Raw genomic sequence first — 22738 nt, 5'->3', positions numbered from 1 at the left:
ATGTCTGGAAGGTGAGGTCAGCAGCAAGGGAGGAGTCGGAGAGTGATGAGATCTGTAACTATATACACTCAGTGTTGGGGAGTAACGGAATACATGTACCGCCGTTACGTATTTAGAATACAAAATATGAGTAACTGTATTCCGTTACAGTTACCGTTTAAAAAGGTGGTATTCAGAATACAGTTACTTTGTTGAAATAAATGGATTACACTGCGGTACTTTCCTGTTTCATTTTGTCGCGGGTCAGGACTGTTTGGGTTTTGTTTGACAGCTACGTTCTTTTGTTCCAGGCGGCAGCGTTACGGTTGCCATGGTTACAGGGCGACGCTCTCTCTCTCTCTCTGCGACTGTGTTTCCTGGGTGAGAGAGCGCCTTTTCGTTGTTGTTGTTGTTGTGCTAAGCTAACAGGCAGAATGCTACAAGCATAGCTCTAAAGAATGTAGCATCATGGGCAGTGTAGTCCGTGCTGCAGGGAGAATGGACTGCCATACACGTTATGGGTCTGTGAGCGCGAGGAGGGAGAAAAAGGGGAGTGGAAAGGTACGAGTTGTCGTCGAGGAAAAACGGGAGCTGGAAGCATGTAAATATAATAATAACCACTGCAGCCAAGAAGAGAGCCTGACGAGCCCAGCTGTAAGTAAGCTATTAAGACTCGACTGTACACCGTGTTCGTGTTTCCCTCCGAAAACAATAAGTTCCGTTGGAGCCTTTCAACGCCTCTCTCTGTCTGTCGCAAGAAAAGTTGACCCACACAACAAAGTAGAGCTATTTTTCGGCTACGAGCCGACAGGGACCCCGCCGTATTAAGCTGGGCTTACACTGTGCGATTTTTTCAGTCGCGCGATTCAGCTCCTGCTCAAACTGTACGATTGACTCGCAGGGGTTAGAAGTTCATAGGTCACGATGCAGGTCTCACACTATACGGCCCGATGCTCTGATGTGACCTGAGTGCTCACACTGTGCGTCCATAAAATTAAGGTTATAACAGAAATTCTGTCGCTCGCTCTCTCTCCGTCTTTCACTCACACAGACACACCACCACCATCAACTTTGCTAAATTGCTAATGAAAAACATGATCAGGCAGCTGTGATTGAGCAGCAGTGTCGATCCAACTATTTTCACGGTTGTTGTGGTCGTGATAATTTTGTGAGGCCACATCGAAAGGGCTCGGATGGTTCTACAGGTTGTGCCTCCATCGCTTGTGTCCAGATGCCGTGCTACGCCGTCTTTTTCGCTGACATTTGTGTTTGCGCGTGCGCAGTGTGGCAAACTGCGGTGACACCCTCACGACCAAGCGATTGATGATCGGGAGCTGGTCGTGAGGTGTCAATCGCTTCTCGTTACCCCACGTATACTACACGATGCACGACGCACGATGAAGGCCAAAATCGGGCCGATCGCCAAAACGATCGCACGACTCAAAAATCGGCTCAAAATGGGCCAAAAATCGCACAGTGTGAGCCCAGCATTAGTCAGAGGTCCCTTTCCTACAGTTCGGAGTCGCGGACCTTCAGTAATAGTAATAAATCACACAGCAACAGTACATTCACGTTGTTGTAAAAAGCATGATAATATTGTAGCGGGTCAGGGCTGTTCGGGGTTCTGCTTGTACAGTTATGTTTTGTGTATGTTGCCATGGTGACGGGTGACGCCCTCTCGCTGCGACGGTGTGTCCTTCCGGGGTCAGAGGGCGCCCTATGTGTGTTGTGGTTTCCGCGCTGAGCAGTTAGCTAGTGGCAGTGTGTTCTTCTGCAAATGTAATAAACGGCTGTGCTCCCTGGCTAGCTCACGGGAAGCAAGACCAAACGATACCTCCGTCTCCTCCTTGTCTGAACTCGCCACAATATATTAAGTAATCCAAAGTATTCAGAATACGTTACTGTCATTGAGTAACGTAACGGAATAGGTTACAGAATACATTTTGGGGCATGTAATCTGTATTCTGTAATGGAATACATTTTAAAAGTAACCTTCCCAACACTGTATACACTGGAGAACCAGAGGTGTGGAGAGCGATGGCCTGAATCCTACAACAGGTCAGCACATAATAATAGTTATGATAGGAATCAAAAGAATAATAATAAGTACAAAAGGTCAAAGGTCAGCAGTGTCTCCAGAGAGTCAAAAGGGAAAACTGATGAACTAGCAGTGTTAACAAACGCAGGTGAAGTAATTTCATCAACAGTTTGGTCTTTTTGTCCAGCTTCCATGAGCTGGAGGATGCTCCCCAACCTGACTCCACTCTGTCTGTTCCACAAAGCAGCTTTAGGGAAGGTTGAGGCTAAACAGTAACACATGTAAGGCAGCCCCATTCATGGATTAATCACCAGAGTATGTTAGAGTTATCTGATGAACTGAAAATGTAAAGCTTGCATGTGACTCCCTTTAAGTGTGTAAACGATGTGAAGTTCAGATGAATTGTAGCCGATGATGCTGAGATCCATTCACTGATTTCCACCTTCACACCAACTGTGTAGTGCAGAATAAAGACAGCAGAATCAGTGTACTGTCAGTGTAGAGGATGCAAATCAGCCCAGAAACATCTGCTTACGTCCATCCATCCATTCTCTTCCACTGATCCGATTTAGGGGGGCGGAGCCATCCCAGCTACTGTAGGACGAGAGGCGGGGCACAGCCTGGACAGGTCACTGGTCTATGGCAGGGTAACACAGAGAGACACACAACCATTCACACTTATGGGCAATTTAGAATCACCAGCTAACCTAACCCCACTAAGCGCACGTCTTTGGACTGTGGGAGGAAGCTGGAGCACACGGACAGAATCCTCGCAAACACCTGCTCACATCTGGTTGAATTCACATTACAAAGAGCATTGAAGCTCAGATCAGCTGATCACAGCCTGTACTTGAATCAAATCTACTGGAGCTCTCAGCAGAAATGATTGTGAGTTTGATTCTTTTCCCCACACTGAGCCACTACAGCTGATTTTAGGGTTCCCACCTGCTGAATCCACTTTAACCTGTTCTCTGCTCATGTTCCTGTGAGAGGCACAGTCACTCTCTAATGGAGCCAACAGAAAACAGAAATGTCTTCATTTTCCCTCTTTTTCTCTGCTCATGTTCAACTTCACTGATTCAGTCTAATGAAGTGATTTTAATATAATTCAGATTTACACTGAAATAAAGTTTGTGTTCCTGTGTGCTGATATCATTCATTTACATTAATGTAGCACAAGGTTCAGTTAACTCTGCACTTTTTCCTTTTGGAGTAAAGAAGTTGATGGAAAAAGTCCTGGATGTCTGTACTTTACCTACAACCACCTCTGTGGGATCAGTGATCAATCATTTATCATGTTGTTATTGATCAGTGACAGGTTGATTTCTGTTGGAGAGAAAGATGAAGATTTGAGTAAAGATGAGACTGAAATGGTTTAACAGTGTGTGGCTCCCTCTAGTGGATGTTGTGGAGTATTCTGTTGTCTTTGCTCCAAAGGTTTTTGTACAGAGTTTTGCTGTTTCCTGTCACTGTGGGCTGCAGAGCACAGTAGTACACAGCAGAGTCAGACAGCTGAAGCTTCTGGATCTTCAGAGGAACTGATCTGATGCTGGAATCCAGTGTGGAGGAAAATCTCTCCTTGAACTCATCTGCTGTGTTTCCATCATCCCTGCTAACACGACTCAGGATGAATTTGGGGCTGTTGTTTCCATCCTGTTTGTACCAGAAGAGATAATTAGTTGTTGTACTGCTGTTATAGAGACAGTGAAGTGTCACTGTGCCTCCTGCAGCAGCAGTCTCTTCTCCTTTTGCTTGCAGCACGTTGTCTTTTTGTGCTCTGCATTCTGTAAAACACCAACAAACAGTATCAGTGTGCTGTTAAAGAATCACGTCAATGTTGATATCAAAGAAACAGAGTTGTGTTCATACCGAGGCACATAGCAGCCAGCAGCACTGAGATGAACAGAGGCGTCATATCTGCAGTGTAGAGTAACTGTGAGCTACAGCAAGTATAAAGAAGCTGTGATCTCTCTGTTTAGTCTTCATCAACACTAAGTTGGTGGATTAGAAGGAGGAGCCTGATCACAGTGACAGGACTCATTCACAGCCCTGTGTTATTCCCCCTGCTGACAGCTTCACACTCAGCACGTCTTTCTGCTGCTTTCAGTGGATATTTGCTCCTATTGCAGGAAGCAGGTTTAACAGACTGAACTGTGAGTCAAGGAAGAAAGAAATCATCAATGGAGCTCTGATACAGGGTTTACCATGGCGACGGGTAAACAAAGAGCAGAGCGTCCTGTAACAATGGCTGGTTATAAACAAGTGCTCTTTAATTAATGCAGCACATAACCTTAATCGTAAAGGTAGCAGGGTGTTACATGTTTTCCAGTTCGCCATCTTAACTCTGTTTTCTAACTCTGTATTTTCAACAGCACTTTTTCATGACAACACCCTCTAATGGTGCAATATTGTAAAACACAACAGCTCCTCCCTCTTTATCAAAGAGACTTCATCGTAAAAAATTATCACCACCTAGCGCAGCACCAAGATGAAGTAATTCAACATTTAGCAAATCAACAATACGCTTGTAAACTTAAATAGTAGTAACAGCTGTAACATCAGAATACTACAACTAGCAAAGCTAAGTAAACCTGAAATTATGTTGCACTACTATGTAAAATGAAAAAAGAAATTATTATTCCACTTATTTCCATTTCATTTTTTTAGTTCCTAGTGCACTGGCAGCAGTAAATCAGTTCTGTTAAACTAAAATAGAACAATTAATAACATTTCTCTAATTTCCTTTTATCAAGAAAAACCATTATGATGCAATATAGTCTTTGTGCCAGCGAGGCTTGTACTTGACGCGTGGCAGTCTTCTGGCAGTAGGTGAGCCAGTGTGGTGCAGCCTCACAGCGTCAGCGTTCTTTTCAGTCTCTGGGCGACAGCGTGCTCGATGAGTTGCATCCCAAATCTTTCCATCACTCAGCAAGAAGGCCTTTGAGCCTTTGAGCCTTTGTTACTGTTACAGGAGTAAATCTGGGATGTCCTTTGGCAACTTTGTGTGATTTCCTTATCCTCACACTCTCTCCTGGTAGAAAAGAAGGTTTCCGTGACGCCTACCATCAGTGTAACATTGCATTTTCAACTGACGTCTCTGAACTGAGTGACGTGCAACAGTGGAGACACAGCCAGCAGAAGGCAAAGGGAGTACATCCAGTTTAGTACGCATCTTCCTGCCATACAGGAGTTCATAACAACAACAACAATCTTTATTTATAGAGCACATTTAAAAACCAGCGGTATACCAAAGTGCTTAACATAAGAGACAGAGAAGTAACACAAGTAGGGGAGACCGGGGATAGTTGTAACATTTTTGACATTTCTGTCTGTAAATTGAAGCTTGTTTAAGGTAGTGGATTCAAAATGTAATGCAAAGTATTTACATGTCTCTGCTATTAAATAGTGCAGCTATTTTCTCTGCAGCACAATTACCCATTGCATGGTGTGGCCTCAAACACAAAGAGTGAAATGTTACAATTAACCCCATAGTCTGGGTTAGTTGTAACATATCCTGGGGTAAAATGTAACACAATGAAATAAGGGTACTAACAAAACATTAACATGTAATCTTTGTTTATTCAACACATGAATGCACTTAGAGCCATTTATGTAGCTGTGTGTGTGTGTGACAGAATGCAGAAATCTAGCTTTTGAACATATTCCAACCCCCCAAAAAGACAAATTATGGAATTTTCTGCAACTGAATATTTCATTAACTTTGGTTGGTCTTCCTTGAGTTTGGCCTCATTGGCTCAGTGGGCATTATAACCTACAACTCTTGCAACAACTTTTGAACATAACAATGAAGCTGAAAAATTTTGTTGTGCACCAGCATCGCAATTCCATTACTTTTTATCCTGGCTTACTTTGGTGTGGTTTGCAAAGTGCTTCAGAAAGATGAGGAAATCTGTTTCTTGCACCCATCCTGATTTATTTCCACTACCAGTACTTCCTACTGGTCCATCTCTGACACAGTGGTCTGCATAATGTATGTGTGGGAACACAAACAGTGGAGGAATTGTGTTGCCAATGGCATTAACCGCATATACAAAAGCGACCAGTGAACCTCTCTCTGCTGATGTCGTTGCCCCAACTTGTTTAATATAAGTTAAAGTAATAGTGTGGTAAGTTGTAACATCTGCATTATTGTTACAACTAACCCAGACTGTTGCTGTTACAACTGACCCAGACTCCTATAGCCATGAACTAGCTAACATTACAGCCAACGGCTAAAACATTAGCACTAAAGACCTACACAGAATATATCCCCATAGACATACAAATAACATAATTTAAATTTGATGAGTTTAACTGCAAAGCAGATAATGCTATTACACATTGAAATAAAGTAGAAAAACTTACTTTTTGGCATACAAATTACTTTTTTTCGTGTTAAATTGTCTGTGTTTGACAAAATGTGCTGATTTTTCACATGTGATAGCAGAACTGAGTTGGGCATGCACAGGAAGAGTCACATCATTTGAAACTTAGCCCTGATTGGAGAAATTGGAAGTGTTACAACTAGAGATGGCACGATACCACTTTTTTATGTCCGATACCGATATCATAAATTTGGATATCTGCTGATACCGATATGAATCCGATATAGTGTTTTTTAATCAACAAAACTGTTTTTTAAATATCTTGCTGCATTTTGTATAAGTTCATACTCAAGTTTAAAACAACAACTACACTAAAACTATTCTGTTATACCTGTATGCAAAAAAAATAATAATTCATAGTTCAGCAATACTGATCAATCTAATAAACTTAAACCTACACCATCCTCCCTATTCTGGTATTTTAAAGAGTACTTAGCAGAAATATTAAGCAACCTAACTAATAGGGTTCCAACTCCCAGCAACAACAAAAATAAATAAATAAAAAATGGGGAACCACCCCTCACGCTCCACCTCATGATGCTTAATCGACGTAATCAACCTTAATTTGATGCAGTGTGAAAAAAAATGCACAGAAATCAATTATTTTTCAAGAAATATTAAATAGATTCAACATCTTTCTTCAACAGAACTGCAGACTGCACAGATGGTACCTTCCCAAAGGAAAAAGTACTATAGCTTACTAGGGTATATATATTAGACTTAATAGTCACTATATACAGTAATTGACTTCTATTCATTTTACTTCAGATTAAAACTTTGGGTGTCAGATAATTATTTATTAAAAGCTCGACATTTTAAATGAGAATAAGAAAGAAAAGTATGTCTTTGTGCCCCCTTTTCCCTGTTAATGCCCTATCGGCCCCCCTGGCTAAACTTTGCTAGATCCGCCCCTGCACAGTTACGTCAGCTGTAGAAAAAGATCCTGGTGTAGAAAGTAATATTAAATACATTCTAACAACAGCTGATCAAGCTTAAACCTGCTGCTGTTGTTCAGCCGCTGGTTTCCTCTTTCTGGTGCAAAGTGGGCCAAAAACAAACAAGAGACACGGACTCGCGACAGAAAAGCCGATCAGCTGATCATTAAGCAGTTTCATGATTGAAGTAGCAGCAGGAGAGGCAGTCGCTCCATATATCGCTTGTTAAGCTTAACGCAGGGATGCTTTACAAACATTCAGAGATGGACTTACACACTTGCTTTACTTCTCTCGGGATAACTTTATCGGCGATGAAATGCAGGGTTGCTAGCGAAGCTCCACATGCTATCCAGACCACCACAGGTCCCGCATGCCACAGCTGCTCTATCACGTGATGCATACTGCGAGTGCGAACGTTCTGAGGTGAGTTACGGCGCGTTGCAAGTTTTGTGAGGTGCTTTCGTGATATTTAATGGATCGATTACATTTTTTATTTTTCTCCGATATCCGATCCAGTAATTTAGGTCAGTATCGGACCGATACCGATACGTGATATCGGATCGGTCCATCTCTAGTTACAACTATCCCCGGTCTCCCCTATTATAAGGCCTTAGCAAAGTATCAAATATACTCACAGGTCAATGCCACTAATACACAGGGGTAATATAATATGCATATTAAAATAAAAACATAATAAAAGCACAAGTCGTAAAAAATATGTATAAGGAAAAATAGAGTCTAAGAGTCAGGTGCGAGCATTAACAAGCAGGAAAGGCGAGATAATAGGATCATAGGGAGAGAGGAGAGTAGTTGCACGTGGTGTTGCATGCAGTGTTGCACGGTAAACTTGAAGCCAATCCAGCGCAGTCTCCTTCCATGGTTTTGACTGCTGGATTGCTGTCTGGATACAGGTGCGGAGGGCACGATGAAACCGTTCGATTGCTCCGTCTGCAGCTGGGTAGTAGACAGATGTTCTGCTGTGGGAGGTGCCTCTATTCTGGAGGAATGAGGGGAACATTACAGAGGTGAACTGTGTACCATTGTCTGTTACGATGGTCTCTGGTTGCCATGATGACAAAAGACAGATGAGAGAAAGTGAATAACATCATTAGTAGTAGCAGAAGGTGAAAAGGCAAGCTCAGGCCATTTGGAGTAGCTGTCAGTCAAAGTTATGACAAATCTACAAGCAGGTATTGCAGTATCAAAAGGGTTAGGGTTAGAGATCTCTTCATCTTTGTTTTGTGTGCACAATCCCTTGGTGACTTTCATGTGCCAGTGCAATCAGTTTAGGTCTCAATTACAAGTTTAAACCCTTCTGGAGAAAATGTGAGAATAACAAAGTAAAAGTTTCAGCTATAAAACATCATTAATGCACCAACAATGTTGGGAGTTTATTACTAGTTACTGTATTTGACTTCTGATGCTTTTTTCTTACACACACACACACAGACACACACCTCATCACTAATGTCAATTTATGTTTATACCTATATCTCTATATTTATCTATTTATCTATCACTACTCTGTTTCTACACTCATTTTAGATAAGTGCTTGTTGTTTGTTATATATTTGCTGCCATGACAACTCAATTTCCCTCTGGGATTAACAAATTTTCTCTGATTCTGAAATGTCTGAACGTTCCTGCAGGTGGTTTGTGGTTGATGTGGATTTGCTGCTCATGTGAATCCTCCCACAGTGTTTCATTAGCAGCTGTAACCACAGTGACTCTGATAAAACAGGAATTAGCAGAATCCATCTGATATGAAGCTGTGCTTTGAATACCACTTCCCTCCTCTTTGAAGAGTAGTCAGATATCTGTGTTCAGGTTTTTGTACAGCCTCTTCTACACTTTGTATCACTGTGTTTCTAGAGCACAGTAGTAGAGAGCTGTGTCTGCCAGGGTTAGGGCTGCTATGGTCAGATTAGTTGTTGTAGGTGATGTTTCTGATTCATATCGATTATCAGGGATATAATCATCACCACTCTGTGATCTTGCTCCTTTGTAGAGTATAAACTGAGGAGCCTGAAGATCAGAATCATGTCTGTACCAGTAAAGCCAAACATCACTTTCACTTGTCTGATATTTACATGTGAGTGTGACAGATTCTCCTTCTGTTGCAGTGACTTTATCTCGCTGAGGAGTGATTGAGTCTCCAGCTGTTAGTCCTGGAAAAGTAGAGAAAATGAAGCCATCAGACTAACATTGTCCATGAGGCTGAGTATCTGTGAGTATTACTGTGTTTTTTTAAACACATTTTACTTCTGGTTTCTCTGATTTCACAATTGAAATATTTTTCTGTTTAATCACTCCAAACTTGAGCTCAAAGAAAGTCCAAACTGAATCTGTAACACTGTAAACATGTCTTTGAATTTCAGGTGTTCCTGTCAGAAACATACGTACCTACGAGAGCTGCAAAGATCCAAATCACAGCCAGTTTTTCCATGTTTCCAGAGGAGAAATGTTGGAAGTGATGTTCACTGGGAGTTAGCGGTGAGTGGTCTGATGTTCACAGCTGGAGTCAGACAGGTTTCTGCAGTCAGGAGGAGGAGGAGGCTCAAATCACATTAACTTCATCTGAAGCTCTTCATCACAGCTGTGTTATGAGTTAGTCTGTATCCTAACAAAGGTGTGTGGCTCCCTCTAGTGGATGTTGTGGAGTATTCTGTTGTCTTTGCTCCAAAGGTTTTTGTACAGAGTTTTGCTGTTTCCTGTCACTGTGGGCCTCACAGCACAGTAGTACACAGCAGAGTCAGACACTGCAGCAGAGGAGATCGTTATTTGTCTTCTGTCATCGACCACTTTGAAAGACACTCTGGAGGATTCTCGTTTCATTAAATTCTTTGATCCCACGTGAGCGATCAGGAGCTCAGGTGCTTTTCCTGCATGTTGTCGATACCAGTAAAATTCATCGCTTTCATACGCTTGTTTGGAGTATCTGTAGGACAGAGTAACAGCGCTGCCTTCCAAACTGGACGTGTCTTCCTTGTCTGCAGTGAGTTCTTCACATCTGACTCCTAAAATGAGACAAATATGTTTTGTACAATGTCCCATTTTCTTCAGTGTAATCATATTTATCAATGACTAAAATATTTTTAAATGTATACAACACATAATATCGTACCTGTTAGACAAGTCATAATCAGTAGAGAAATAAGATAACAGTCCAGAGGCAGCATGTTGGAAATCTTTAACCTTTGTGGTCTGTTAATGAAACGTGGAAGGTTTTCTCTCCTCTGCAGTTCAGTCACTCCTCCGTGCTCCTCCCCGAATCGCTGTTTCCTGTTTTATATATTTTTTCACTTCTTTCTTACACTTCCTGTTAGTGAACCAATAGAAGCACTTTAGCTTTCAGGCTGGAGGCTGGATTCACTAGGATGGATCACAAATGCATGAACAAAGTAAATGAAATGTGATGGGTCTGTGTAGCACAGCCCTTCGCTGGAATGAGACAATTTTACTACAACAGCAAAAAGCAAGACGCAAGTCACCAAAGTTCTTTGTGTTACTCATGCATGAGGGAGACCCAACTGGAGCCACCTGACCTCCGTCAGACTCTCAGCCAGGTTCCCTGTAGCACTCCTTTCATACATGAATATGCATAAGTTCATTAACATATGACGTCATACACAGGCACACATGTATACAAAGCAGAAACGGCCCTAACCAATCTGGCGCCCTAGGCAAGATTTTAGGTGGCGCCCCCCTACATCAGCAGTGTAGTGTAATGTTGTAACAAATAATATTTCTATTAAATAAGCTTTACTTTGCATTTTAATTAACGTGGGATTATTTTTTGTATTTAGAAATAATAGTACCAACTTTTTTTTTTTCAACATTTGTGGCACTGGCGTGGCGCCCCCTGATGGACGGCGCCCTTAGCATTTACCTATACGGCCTATGCCACGGGCCGGCCCTGATACAAAGAATACCTTGTCTGTGTGTACGCCCAGGTGTGTGTGTGTGTCAAGATGTGACTCTGAAGACTCCCCAAAGCTGGTGGCAGGAGTCCAGCGGTTCACATAAACAGAAGGCTCTTACACTCAAACAGATATACGTGTGCTCGCTATACCGTATATCAACAAGAGAAGATACGACCTCTCTCATGATCCTAGGAGGAGTGTGATCTGTGCCAGAACACTCTGAAGAGGAGTGAACGCACTCCCCTCTTCATGCTACACAGAGTTGTTACAGACCTCCTAGGATGAGACATTCTTTCAATAAATATCTATTTCTAAGCATAAATGACAATCCAACAATACAAATCTGACAAAATGGAAACACTTTTTCTTCCTTATTATTTTTTCTGTAACTTTTTCACTGTGAAAACCAAAGACTGGCTGTCAGCAGGAGAACGAGCTTCTTTCCTTTTTGATCTGAGGGTTTGATGACAGACTCTTTTTGGCTTTGAATGATCAAAGATTTTGATCATTATTCCAGTAACAGGCGCTGCTGTTGACTCTTAACTCTCACTCTTTGATGTGTCCTGCACGTCTACTCGGTCTCATGACCGGGCTGAAGCAAGCTTATTTGTAGTTGAAACAAAATATTTGCACAGATGCATTTTTTTAAATTTATGTCAGTTTTCTTCTGATCTCCTTTTGTCCCTGCAGTCCAGGAGGAACTCTGCAGCAGTCACAAGAGAGAGCAGCTTTCTCTAAAGGACGATACTGATTTTGCATCAGGAAGAGCATCAAATGTAAAAATTGGACTAAGCAAACCTACTGTGACAAAACTCCTGTGGTTAAGAGAGCAGCTGAAACTAGCTTTACAAGGATTTGTGAGCACCTTCAAGCCTGCATCTATGTAAAATATTATGAAGATAATATTTATTCATTATCTGACAAATCTGAGCTTGTTTCATTACTTATTGTCCCATCGTGTTTTTTAAGTGAGGGTGGGGCAACAATAGACTGGAAAAGTGTGATTCAAAGGAAGAAGAGGCTGAACACGTGACATGAATGAGCTGCTTTATTAACGTGTGGATAAAAAGATCGTCCCAGAGAGGCTGAGAGTGTCAGAGTTAGAGCGATCCACTCTCTGCGAAAGGAATCAAACAATTATGTTTCTCAGATTCATCATCTACAGTTCAACCTGCAGGTTGTTGCTCTCTGCCAGGTGATTGGCTGAAGAGCTGTGAAAGGGTAGTGGGTGTGTGGGGTGAAGTCAGCGCTCTTCTGTGGAAAAAACCCAGAGGCGATTAATTCACTCGGGTGCGAGTGGTTCTACTACCGGTAAGAGACTTTTGCCATTTTGTTTGGATCATATTGTAGGTGCCGATTTTTAATGTGTCGCTGGACTTTTTTAATGGAAGAATTGATCAAGCCCCAGATCGACTGCGCGCAGGGAGACTGATCAATATTGTAGGCATATTGAGTGTTTGTTTTAGCTTTGACTTTGAATGGTTTCATAATATTGATATTTTATTGGGTAATATTTTAATCGATAATGTTGTTTGTGTTTTTCAGCTGTGCTGTCTCTGCTGTCCTTCGTTCTTTTGATTGTTTTGGTTAGTCCGTCCAGCTGTAAAGACGGTTATTGATTGGCAGTGAGCTGTGTAAGGGCGGACTAACCTCCTTAGTTTTTTTATTTGTTTGTGTCACTTCCCTTTATATTACAGGCCATGCATAGCGCTGCTTCCCAGCTGTGCTGAGACCCGAATTGTTTGCAGTGCGTGCCGCAGGTGAATCGGTTGCAGTGTTGCTAAACGGGGTGTAACGGTTTGCAGCGTTGTGTAATTTGCACACCATTTGTGTGGTAAGTCTCATGTGCAGCTGGGATATCAGCAGGATGTTGTAAGTCCTGTCTGGAAATAACTGGGACTTTGTATGTTTAACTAATGTAATAAATAAATTATCATTTTATTTCTGTGCCCCGTTTACTCCTCCCTTGTCCTCGGTTACAATTACAACATTAAAAGATTCAGAGAGTCCGAAGAACAATATTAATGTTGGTGATCCACAGGGTGGAGTTTTAAATGTCTGCGGCTATATGATTGGCTGTTTAATGTATTTAAGCTGATGGACATTTACAGCTGTAACTCTGATGAGCTGCATCACAAATATCTGATTATTTGACTTTTATTTGGACGTGAACTTTATTTACAGATGAATCTGTTCATACGGGAGCAGAAATAATATCCAAACTAAAACTGTACGATAGATCTTATGTGCTGTTCTGGCGGAACTTTACTGTGCGACACTAGACGGAAGTGAACAAGGAAAAAGCGGAAGTAGTGTTAGCTGTCTGTGTGACTGAGCTGGAGGTCAGTTATGTTGGTGTGTGAGCTGAGTGTGTGAGCTGAGTGTGTGAGCTGCGGCAGCAACGATGCCTTCAGTTCAGTATCTGAGAGAGTTCATCAACGAGCGACTAACTGCTGCTGCTGAACAAATATTCTTGGAGTTTGAAAAAACGATCGTCCAGTACGAGGAAGAGATCGACCGTCAGCGCAGACTGCTGGATATCACCTGGAAACCCCAAATCAAGCTGCACAGGACAGGTGAGTGTCCCTCTGTAGTGGCAATTCCTTTTGTTTGACCAACGAGAAATGATTGTCCTGGCAGCAGAATTTGCATTTAGTATCCAGTATTTTTGTCTCAGTTTTGACAGCATGTCGCTCTTCCTGCGAGTCCCAACCTTTGATCGATATGGCGTAAAATCAGTGACTCATGCGTATGCTTTGTCAAAATTGCAGGATGCTTTACTTCCATAGTCGTGGCTGCTTTAGTCATTCGGCCACCCCCTCAGAGGATTCCTGCATCCAACACTGGATCAAGTTTGTAGAGACTACTTCCCTTGGAGACTCCTTTCAGGCCATTGCTGATTAAAGCCATTTCAGTTTTAAATTTCTGTTGTTGTGCATATTGAATAATAGCTCGTTCTGTCTTTGCTACATATTCTGGAGTCATATTTCCTTTCTTCAAAGTGGTCCTAAACCTTTCCATTCTTATCTCCACTTCTTTCTGACTTTCCAGATCATTCTTATTCAAACCTGCAGCAAGCAACTCTGTCCTCTTCTGCACCAGCAGCACCAAGGCCTCTTTCAGCTTTAAAAGCCAGGCTACAGAGATTTTAAGTCTTGCCCAAGACGAGAAGTAATGGATAAGATAGTTGGTAGGATTTTGTAATTCCTTCACAACGACATTCATTGTCAGGTCCTTTTTGACCTCTGGGTCATCTGCAGAAATTGCACTGTACTCCACATCCAGTTTAGGCCATTCCTTTTCTGACTTATAGAGAAATTCTGTCCCTTTAATTCATCTCCTACATTTGAGGAAATCCTCAGCTCTCATGCCTCTGGATGCATCATCTGCAGGATTCTCCTTAGAAGAAACGCATCTCCACTGATTCACATCTGTTGCTTCTCGATTGACAGCAATTCTGTTTGCAACAAAAGTATTAAATCTTCAGGTTTCATTGGAGATGTATTTCAGTACTGTTGTACTATCAGTCCGAAAAACTGATTCTTCCAACCTTACCTGCAGCTCCTTTTGCAGAAGCATATTCACTCGAACTGCAAGAACTGCAGCCGTCAATTCCAGCCTGGGAATTGTAGTTTGCTTGAGAGGAGCAACTCTAGCTTCTCCCAGGATAAAAGCAACATGTGAGGTTTTTCTTTTCCAACTTTAAATATGACACTGTTCCATAACCATCTTGACTTGCATCAGAAAATGATGAAGTTGTGCCTTATCTGGTCTTCCAAAGCAACTTGGTTTAATGCAACGTTCCACTTTGAACTTTGAAATCAGCTGGAGATCCTCCAGCCAATCACGCCACCGCTGGGAAAGAGAGTGGGGAATAACTTCATCCCACTTAAATTTTGTCAGCAAAGCTCTTGTAGCAACAGTTTAGCTGGCAAACTGAAGGGAGACAAGATTCCCAAAGGATCATACAGTGAGCTGACCACAGACAAAATGCCCCTTCTTGTTGTTGGACGGTCCTGCAGGGAGGTTCTGAACTGGAACTTGTCTGTTGCTATGCACCACTGTAAACCCAGTGCTCTCTCAACTGGAAGCTGATCTGTGTCCAAATCCAGAGCCTTAATTTCCTTTGCTCTTCTTTCCTCTGGGATGGACATGAGCACTGTGCGACTGTTGCTGATCCATTTTGAAAGCTTAAATCCTCCTTTAGCGCAGATATCTGTCAGCCTCTTCACCATGTGCACTGCCTCCTCTTCTGAAGCAACAGATTTCAAACAATCATCCACATAAAAGTTTCTTTTGACTGTATCAACCACTTCAGCTGGAAACTGTTGTGCATTATCATCTGCAGTTCTCTGTAGAGCATAATTTGCACAGCTTGGCGAAGATACTGCTCCAAACAAATGCACCTTCATCCTGTATTCCTGCGCCAACCTTGTAGTGTCGCCATGTTGCCACCACAGGAAACGGAGAAAGTTGACGTGTTTTTCTGAGACGTGCACTTGGTGAAACATGGAATCAATGTCCGCCATTAATGCAACAACCTCTTGTCTAAATCTGATCAGAACTCCAACCAGCGAGTTTGTGAGATCAGGTCCCTGTAGAAGCTGGCTGTTCAATGATGCTCCTTTGTAAGTTGTTCCACAGTCCAATACAACTCTTAACTTGCCCTTTGTGGGATGATACACTCCGTGATGAGGGATGTACCACACCTTTCCATCATCTTTGTGCAACTCCTCTGCAGGCACAAGCTCGGCATATCCTTGTTCAAGCATGTTGTTTACACATTCAGTGCATTCATCTTTATAATGAGTATCCTTTTCAAATCTCCGTCTGAGACTCTGGAGACGCTGCTCCGCGACACAGAGGTTATTTAGCAAGCTGGGACCTTCTCTCCTGAAAGGCAAATCCATGTGATAATGATTTCCAATACGTTTTATTGAGCTACTAACAATATCCATGAAACACAGATCCTCTCTGGACATTTCAGTCTGCTCCTCTGAGGAGCTTTCATTAAAATCATGATTGTACTGTTTAATCAACATTTCTTCAAGACGCTCAACAGATATTGGCTGTTACAGCAGTGCAGTTTTTATTTCCGCTGTTACTTCCAGTGCACAGGGGACCATTTGTGACCCAGCCAACTTTGGTTTTTACAGCATAAGGTCCACCCTCCGCACTGTTTATCACCTTCCATGGCTCTCAAACGTTGGAAGCATCAGTGCCTATCAGTAGCTCCACGTCTGCATCAATGTTGTGAAGTTTAACAGGTTTAAGGTGAGGCCACTGATCGATGTCGCCTTACTGGGGAATATTTACTGTAGAAACTGGCATAGTCTTTTGAGTCAAAACATCTGGCAACGCCATGAAATCATTTGCTTCCATACCAGACACTTCCAGACCAGACAGAACTTGTGCACCAACAATCCTATTTTGACTCATTGTTCTCAAAAGGATATTGGTCTTTTTACCTTTTAGATTCAGTCTTTTTGCCAGAGTTTCTGTACAGAATGTACCTGAACTTCCAGGATCCAAAAATGCAAAGGTTTGCACAGTTTTATTGCCCTTTTGGCTCTTAACTTGAACTGGAAAAATAGAAAAGAAAATGCATCAACTTCATGACCTGAGGATGCACATGGAACTCTCCGCTCTATATGAAGAACCCCGGTGACACACGTTGCAATCCAAACGACTCCTACAGTCTTTGCTTGTGTGACCAACTTTCAAACAACAAAAACAAATTCCCCTTTCCTTGATAAAAGTCAACTCATCCCGATGCATTTTAGCTTTGAACTGCTTGCAATTCTCTAGTAAATGATTGCTGTGTGAACAAAACAAACGGTGGGATTTGTTCTGCTTCCAGTGGATTGAGTTTTGACTCCTGGAACTGAACTGACATTAGTGGCAAAATTACTTCCCTTTTTTCTTTGCTTGGTGGAACTTGAAACTTTAAAGCTGCGGCTGACAACATACCCTTCGTAAATACTAATGTATAGAAACCCTTACCAGCAATCATTCATTTTTGTGTGGCTTTTTTCATGGACTTTTTTTCATGCTGTGTAGGTGTGTACTTGACTAGCTGATATCGACATAACGGGGAAACATCTGGTTTGACTGTCTGTGAAGGTTCTCAGTCATCCAGGTCATCGTAGTCAAAGGAGCTTGCAAAGAAAAGCGTCTGGACTTCTTTAAGTTGCTTGAAGACGTTTCACCTCTCATCCGAGAAGCTTCTTCAGTTCTAATGTCAAATGGTGGAGAGATATATATCTGGGACTCTCCACCATTTATTTTATAAATATTAACCTACAAATAAACTTGTAAATAAACCCCAAAATATAAGTAAACTAACAACAAACTTTAACAAATTTCAAAATATAATAAAAATAAAGAACAAATGGCTCCAACACACTCTGATCGATGGATGAACACATGATGTAGTCTACGTGTAAGTAATTTTACATGGTTATGTGCTGTTCAATATGCGGCTGCATTTGATGATGCATTTACATGCAGCTCGAAAGTTCACAATCTGTATTCCAAAAGGTTGTTTCCTCTTCCTGTTGGGATGATCTGTTAGTACGTCGCCGTTCCTTTTGTTGCAGTGTGTAATATAATTCAGTGGCAATTTTTGATCATCAAATTCCACAAGATTTAACACGTGATAACGTTTTTGTTTTACCAAAACTAAAAGGGAAATACAAAATACACACCGGCACAATTATGCATTTCTAAGAATATAACAACCAACCTGTTATCAATGATAACCCTACATTCTTGTTCAAGTCGTCCTCGGGTGAATCAAGGATCATTTTCAAGTTTAATATCTGTCGAAATCTGAAATTATTACATCATAGAAATCACAAGATTTTCCCTGTTCTCTGCTGCAATCAGCACATATTCAACCATTTATAAAAAATGAAAATCAGCATGTTTTCTGATTAAACGTGTTCTCGGGTTCATCTATGATCATTTTCAAGTCTTATTATGAGAGAATAATAAAAGCACCATGAATGACTATATTTCAGTGTCTTTAACTAGCAGCAATAAAACTCTTTTAGAATAGAGGAAAATACTTTATTATTATTATTATTATTGTAAGTATAAGAAAGATAAAGATGTCGATGAATTTCAAATGCATGTCAATGTCACTATCGTCTCCTTGGCAACACACTGTGCTGATTATAAAAATCATAAATACTGCCTTGTTGACTCTGTTAGCTCGTAAGGGGGCTGCAGGTGTGGTGGAGTAAGCACAGGTGGAGGCAGGCATTCTCTTCACCTGACGTGCAATTTCCTTACAAAAACCCACAGTGATGGCCGCACAGGCCGGTGGCATGAACGACCAAAAACAAACTTGTACAAACAAATTAAGAACTGTAAAAAAAAAAAAACAAAGGAAACTTAAATGAATGAATAAATCAACTAAACAAAATCCCACAGGCTAGCCCTGTGGCTGTTGGGCTACTGTCCAGCCTTTACTCTTGCGCTCCACCTTGAGCTCCTCTTCAGGAGCAAAACTCAGGCTTACAAAGCTTAAGCTCCTTCCCCAGAACAAACCACGCAAGTGGTGATGATATGTCTGGCACTGAGGCCTGTGTTGATTAAAAGGGGCGTGTCCAAATGAAACCAGTGTCGAGGTCTGTTAATATCACATGACCAAAGATAAACGAGGCCCCGTTTCTCTGAAATGTTCGACTGCCTCGTTGTGTGATTCGAGCTGATGAAAAGACCTGGGAATTAGTTTTATGCATGAACGGGATCTAAGTGATTCTGAGGATCATCACGAGCGTGCACGGAGACTGTTAGCACATTATGGAGCCACCAAAACGAATAAATATCAGCAGTTAGGAAGCATTTATACATGCTATCGACCAATAATGACATCATCTTCAATCAGTCTCAGAGAGGAGGTTATTTAGGTAGGTGTGTGAGAATGGGTGAATGACTGAATGTGTAAAGCGCTATACAAATACAGGCCATTTACATTCCAGACAACTCAACAGAGCTACAATTTAGTCAGTCTACAAAGAGCTGAAGCTAAGACTTTGTTCTAGAGCTCAAACTTTAACTAAGGACCTGCCTCAGACACAATCATTCCACAATTTTAAATGCAGTAAGAGTCCAGAGTTTATCGTCATCACTTTCTTTTGGCATGTGTCCCTGTCTTTCTCCAGAACTCCCACAGCATTATGTCTGTAAGAAGAGGAGCTCCAGTGTGGACCAGGAGGAACCAGAAGCTCCACAGATTAAAGAGGAACAGGAGGAACTGTGCAGCAGTCAGGAGGGAGAGCAGCTGGGACTGAAGGAGGAGACGGATACCTTCATGGTGACTGCTGCTGAGGAAGGAGAGCACAGTGAACCAGAACCACACAGGAAGCAGCTCCTCTCTCAGGATCCTGATACATTTATTCCGTCCAAATCTAAAGAAATATTAGCAGATATGAATGAATCTGTCCAGTACGAGGAAGAGATCGACCGTCAGCGCAGACTGCTGGATATCACCTGGAAACCCCAAATCAAGCTGCACAGGACAGGTGAGTGTCCCTCTGAGGGAGGATCCTGATCACAGCTCTGCGGGACGTTTCTGATTGTGAGGACTTTTCGGAGACGTGAGCTAACAAAGAGCAAACAGAGGACAGGACGGCACTGCGCTCCATTTATTCTCCAACTGCTCCCTAAGTGAAAGCCAGGCATTCATGTATCTGAGCAGCTGAGACACTGTTCAGATACAGGAGGGGGCCTGAGAGTGTGATCCAAAATTTCCATCTCTGCTCCTTGCTCATCCAAATACGATTTTCTGTTGTAATCATTTCTTCAGGATGGTACATCAGTTCTTTCTGAATCACAGCCCCTCACTGGTCTACAAATGTCTCACCCCTCCCTCCCTCTCCATACTGTAAATGGTCTTTTCTTAATGCCATGTGAGTCAGGTTCATACTTGTGTATTTCTTAGTTCATTCTTTACAAGTTCACCAATTAGTCCAGACTTTCAAGTACTCGAGGACTCACTGTGGTTATTTTATGATTGAAACAGTGTTGTACTCGATGACATCACAGCTCAGCTCCACTCTACCTTTCTCTTTTCCCCTGAATATTTACAATGGAAATTGCCCAAAATACATCTAATTGATAGTTCTTTAAAAATTATTATCACTTCTTTTCCTATTTAAAAAAAAAAAAAAAAAGAGAGAGAAAAAAAAAATTTGGGAAGGTTGGAATAAAGACTAGACTGACATCAGTGATCATTGACCAGAAATGGAAGCTTTTTGTGTATTTCTGAACAACGTGTTCATGTTGTAGAAAATTATTTTGCTAGTATATTTACTGAGATGATTTTCTACCACACCACTTTCCTTTTTGTTTTCTCCTTTCGTCCCTCCAGATGTCCCACAGCAGCCTGTCTTTAAAGAGGAGGAGGAGGAGGTTCTCCCTGAGCAGCAGCTCTGGAACCAGGAGAGGAGCTCCAGTGTGGAGCAGGAGGAACCAGAACCTCCACAGATTAAAGAGGAACAGGAGGAACTGTGCAGCAGTCAGGAGGAGACTGATACCTCTATGGTGACTGCTGTTTATGAGGAAAGTGAGCAAAATGAACCAGAATCAAACGGCAATCATCTCCTCTCTCATAGCTCTGCTGTTGCTGAGAGCCAAAATCAGGAAGGAAGCATGGATGTAGATTCAGGGTCAAATACAAATAGAACCAAAAGTCACAACCATGCAGTAGATTCCCCTACGTCGAAGAATCAGTGTAACTCTGACAAATGTAAAAAGTCTTTAGAATGTGAGATTTGTGGAAAAGTTTTTAAGCAGAATTATGAAATGAAAAGACATTACACAGTTCACACAGGTGAGAAACCGTATTTTTGCAAAACTTGTGGGAAAGGTTTTACTCAGAGGGGTGCTTTGACTTACCACATGAGAATTCACACAGGTGAGAAACCATATTCTTGTAAAACATGTGGAAAAATGTTTGCATACAGTAGCGATTCACTGAAGCACAGGCGAATTCACACAGGTGAGAAACCATATCCTTGTAAAACTTGTTTGAAAATGTTTGCCTGTAGCAGTTCTTTATCTATCCACATGAGGACTCACACAGGCGAGAAACCTTATCATTGTAAAACATGTGGTAAAATGTTTGCATCTAGAAATTATTTGTTAAAGCACACGAGAACTCATACAGGTGAGAAACCTTATCTGTGTAACAGCTGTGGGAAAATGTTTGCATGTAATAGTTCATTATTGAAGCACATGAGAACTCACACAGGTGAGAAACCTTATACTTGTAAAACATGCGGGAAAATGTTCAGATGTAGTAGTCATTTATTGGTGCATATAAGAACTCACACAGGCGAGAGGCCGTATCATTGTAAAACTTGTGGGAAGATGTTCATATCTAGTAGTCATTTGTTGCGCCACATGAAAACTCACACGGGCCAGAAATTGTAGTCTTTGTACAGAAAAAATATTATCATGGAAGCCAAGCTTGAAAAAAAAAAACCACTTGAAAATGTGTTGGTTTGTTACATGTGAGATAGGTTTAACCTTTTCCTGAACTTTCAGACGTAACATTGTTGAAGTTCAGATTTTTGCTTTTTGGATTTTTTTGTTTTGCTTTTACTTGCCGCATATTTGATAGCTGACAATTTCTGTTTTGTGGAATTAAAAGTTTATATTGTGTGAAAATTATATAAAATAATATATAGGAGCTATTTTTTTTGTGTGCGCATCAATTAATTTTCTTCTGCTCTCCAACCCCACCAGAAGCTTGGCTTACCTGACTTATCTTGCAGGTGAAACATGTTCTCGACTCTGTTCAGTTTGCTTACCAGCCTGTTGTGGTTGTGGTCAAAAATTCTTGAAAGAGTAGTTATAAAAAAGCTAACAGCTCATCTGCAGAGGAATGGCTTATTTGAAGAGTTTCAGTCAGGTTTCAGAGCTCATCACAGCACAGAAACGGCTTTAGTGAAGGTTACAAATGATCTTCTTATGGCCTCTGACAGTGGACTCATCTCTGTGCTTGTCCTGCTAGACCTCAGTGCAGCGTTCGATACTGTCGACCATAATATCCTATCCGGTTGTTCAGTCTGACGTCACTAGCCGTGTCTGGGCCTAAACTCCGCTACAGGTCCATATATCAAACGATCACTGTGGCATTACTGAGAGTTGAAAAACTGTCAAAAGTCTTTCATCTTTAATAAAATGATCAGCGTTCTGCTCTACCAGGTGTAACAATTGAGTTTAACATCCAGGCATCCATGAAAACGGAATTTATGACATTTAACGGAGTTAGAAGTTAGCAGGGAGTTAGCTCGCTAGCTTCTATCTAAATCTAATATAGCATGTCCTGACTGCGGGGTTTTGGAAACAAATTAAAACGTACAGCTCTGTTATCACTTCCAACATAAATGAAGACAGAAAACTAAACATTAGTGATGTTTGTAGGGTTACTGAAGTTGGGCTAGCTGGTATATAATGATGTGC

General features: G+C 41.5%; 2 protein-coding genes and 2 long non-coding RNA genes across 7 annotated transcripts in view; 3 read left to right on the top strand and 1 right to left on the bottom strand.

The window, feature by feature from the left end:
• Positions 1 to 1720: 1720 nt before the first annotated feature.
• Positions 1721 to 9768, top strand: LOC309693989. Its single transcript, XR_014272764.1, has 4 exons — positions 1721 to 2037; positions 2590 to 2664; positions 9461 to 9564; positions 9716 to 9768. It is a non-coding gene; the product is annotated as an uncharacterized lncRNA (long non-coding RNA).
• LOC309693990 lies at positions 8852 to 11299 on the bottom strand. The gene is made up of 3 exons (XR_014272765.1): positions 10462 to 11299; positions 9741 to 10354; positions 8852 to 9505 (listed from the first exon to the last, which is right to left on the bottom strand). It is a non-coding gene; the product is annotated as an uncharacterized lncRNA (long non-coding RNA).
• Positions 11300 to 12527: 1228 nt separating this feature from the next.
• Positions 12528 to 21962, top strand: LOC309693936 (uncharacterized protein). 4 transcript variants are annotated; one of them, XM_082513609.1, is made up of 3 exons: positions 12528 to 12571; positions 19432 to 19791; positions 20640 to 21962. In XM_082513609.1, the coding sequence occupies exons 2-3, from the start codon at positions 19581 to 19583 to the stop codon at positions 21701 to 21703; spliced, it is 1275 nt and encodes a 424-aa protein (XP_082369735.1). In that variant the 5' UTR covers positions 12528 to 12571; positions 19432 to 19580; the 3' UTR covers positions 21704 to 21962. The 4 variants fall into 4 exon arrangements, with proteins under 4 accessions (XP_082369735.1, XP_082369733.1, XP_082369734.1 ...); XM_082513607.1 differs by lacking the exon at positions 12528 to 12571 and adding an exon at positions 13609 to 13836; XM_082513608.1 differs by lacking the exons at positions 12528 to 12571; positions 19432 to 19791 and adding an exon at positions 13612 to 13836.
• Positions 13545 to 22738, top strand: part of LOC309693941 (uncharacterized protein) — a 60446-nt gene continuing 51252 nt past the window's right edge. Inside the window, exon 1 of the mRNA XM_082513617.1 lies at positions 13545 to 13611. The gene's annotated coding sequence lies outside the window, so the exon portion shown is untranslated. The remainder of the gene's footprint in view (positions 13612 to 22738) is intronic.

Source organism: Aulonocara stuartgranti (assembly GCF_965226115.1).
Source record: "Aulonocara stuartgranti genome assembly, chromosome: 18".
Lineage (NCBI taxonomy): Eukaryota > Metazoa > Chordata > Actinopteri > Cichliformes > Cichlidae > Aulonocara > Aulonocara stuartgranti.
The sequence above is the reverse complement of the archived record's forward strand: the minus strand, read 5'-3'. Positions and strand labels throughout refer to the sequence as shown.

Coding starts and splice junctions, on each gene's coding strand:
- LOC309693936 (XM_082513607.1), top strand. CDS start 13,665: ATGCCTTCAGTTCAGTATCTGAGAGAGTTCATCAACGAGCGACTAACT. Junction 13,837..19,431: donor AATCAAGCTGCACAGGACAG/GTGAGTGTCCCT, acceptor GTCTTTCTCCAG/AACTCCCACAGCATTATGTC. Junction 19,792..20,639: donor AATCAAGCTGCACAGGACAG/GTGAGTGTCCCT, acceptor TCGTCCCTCCAG/ATGTCCCACAGCAGCCTGTC.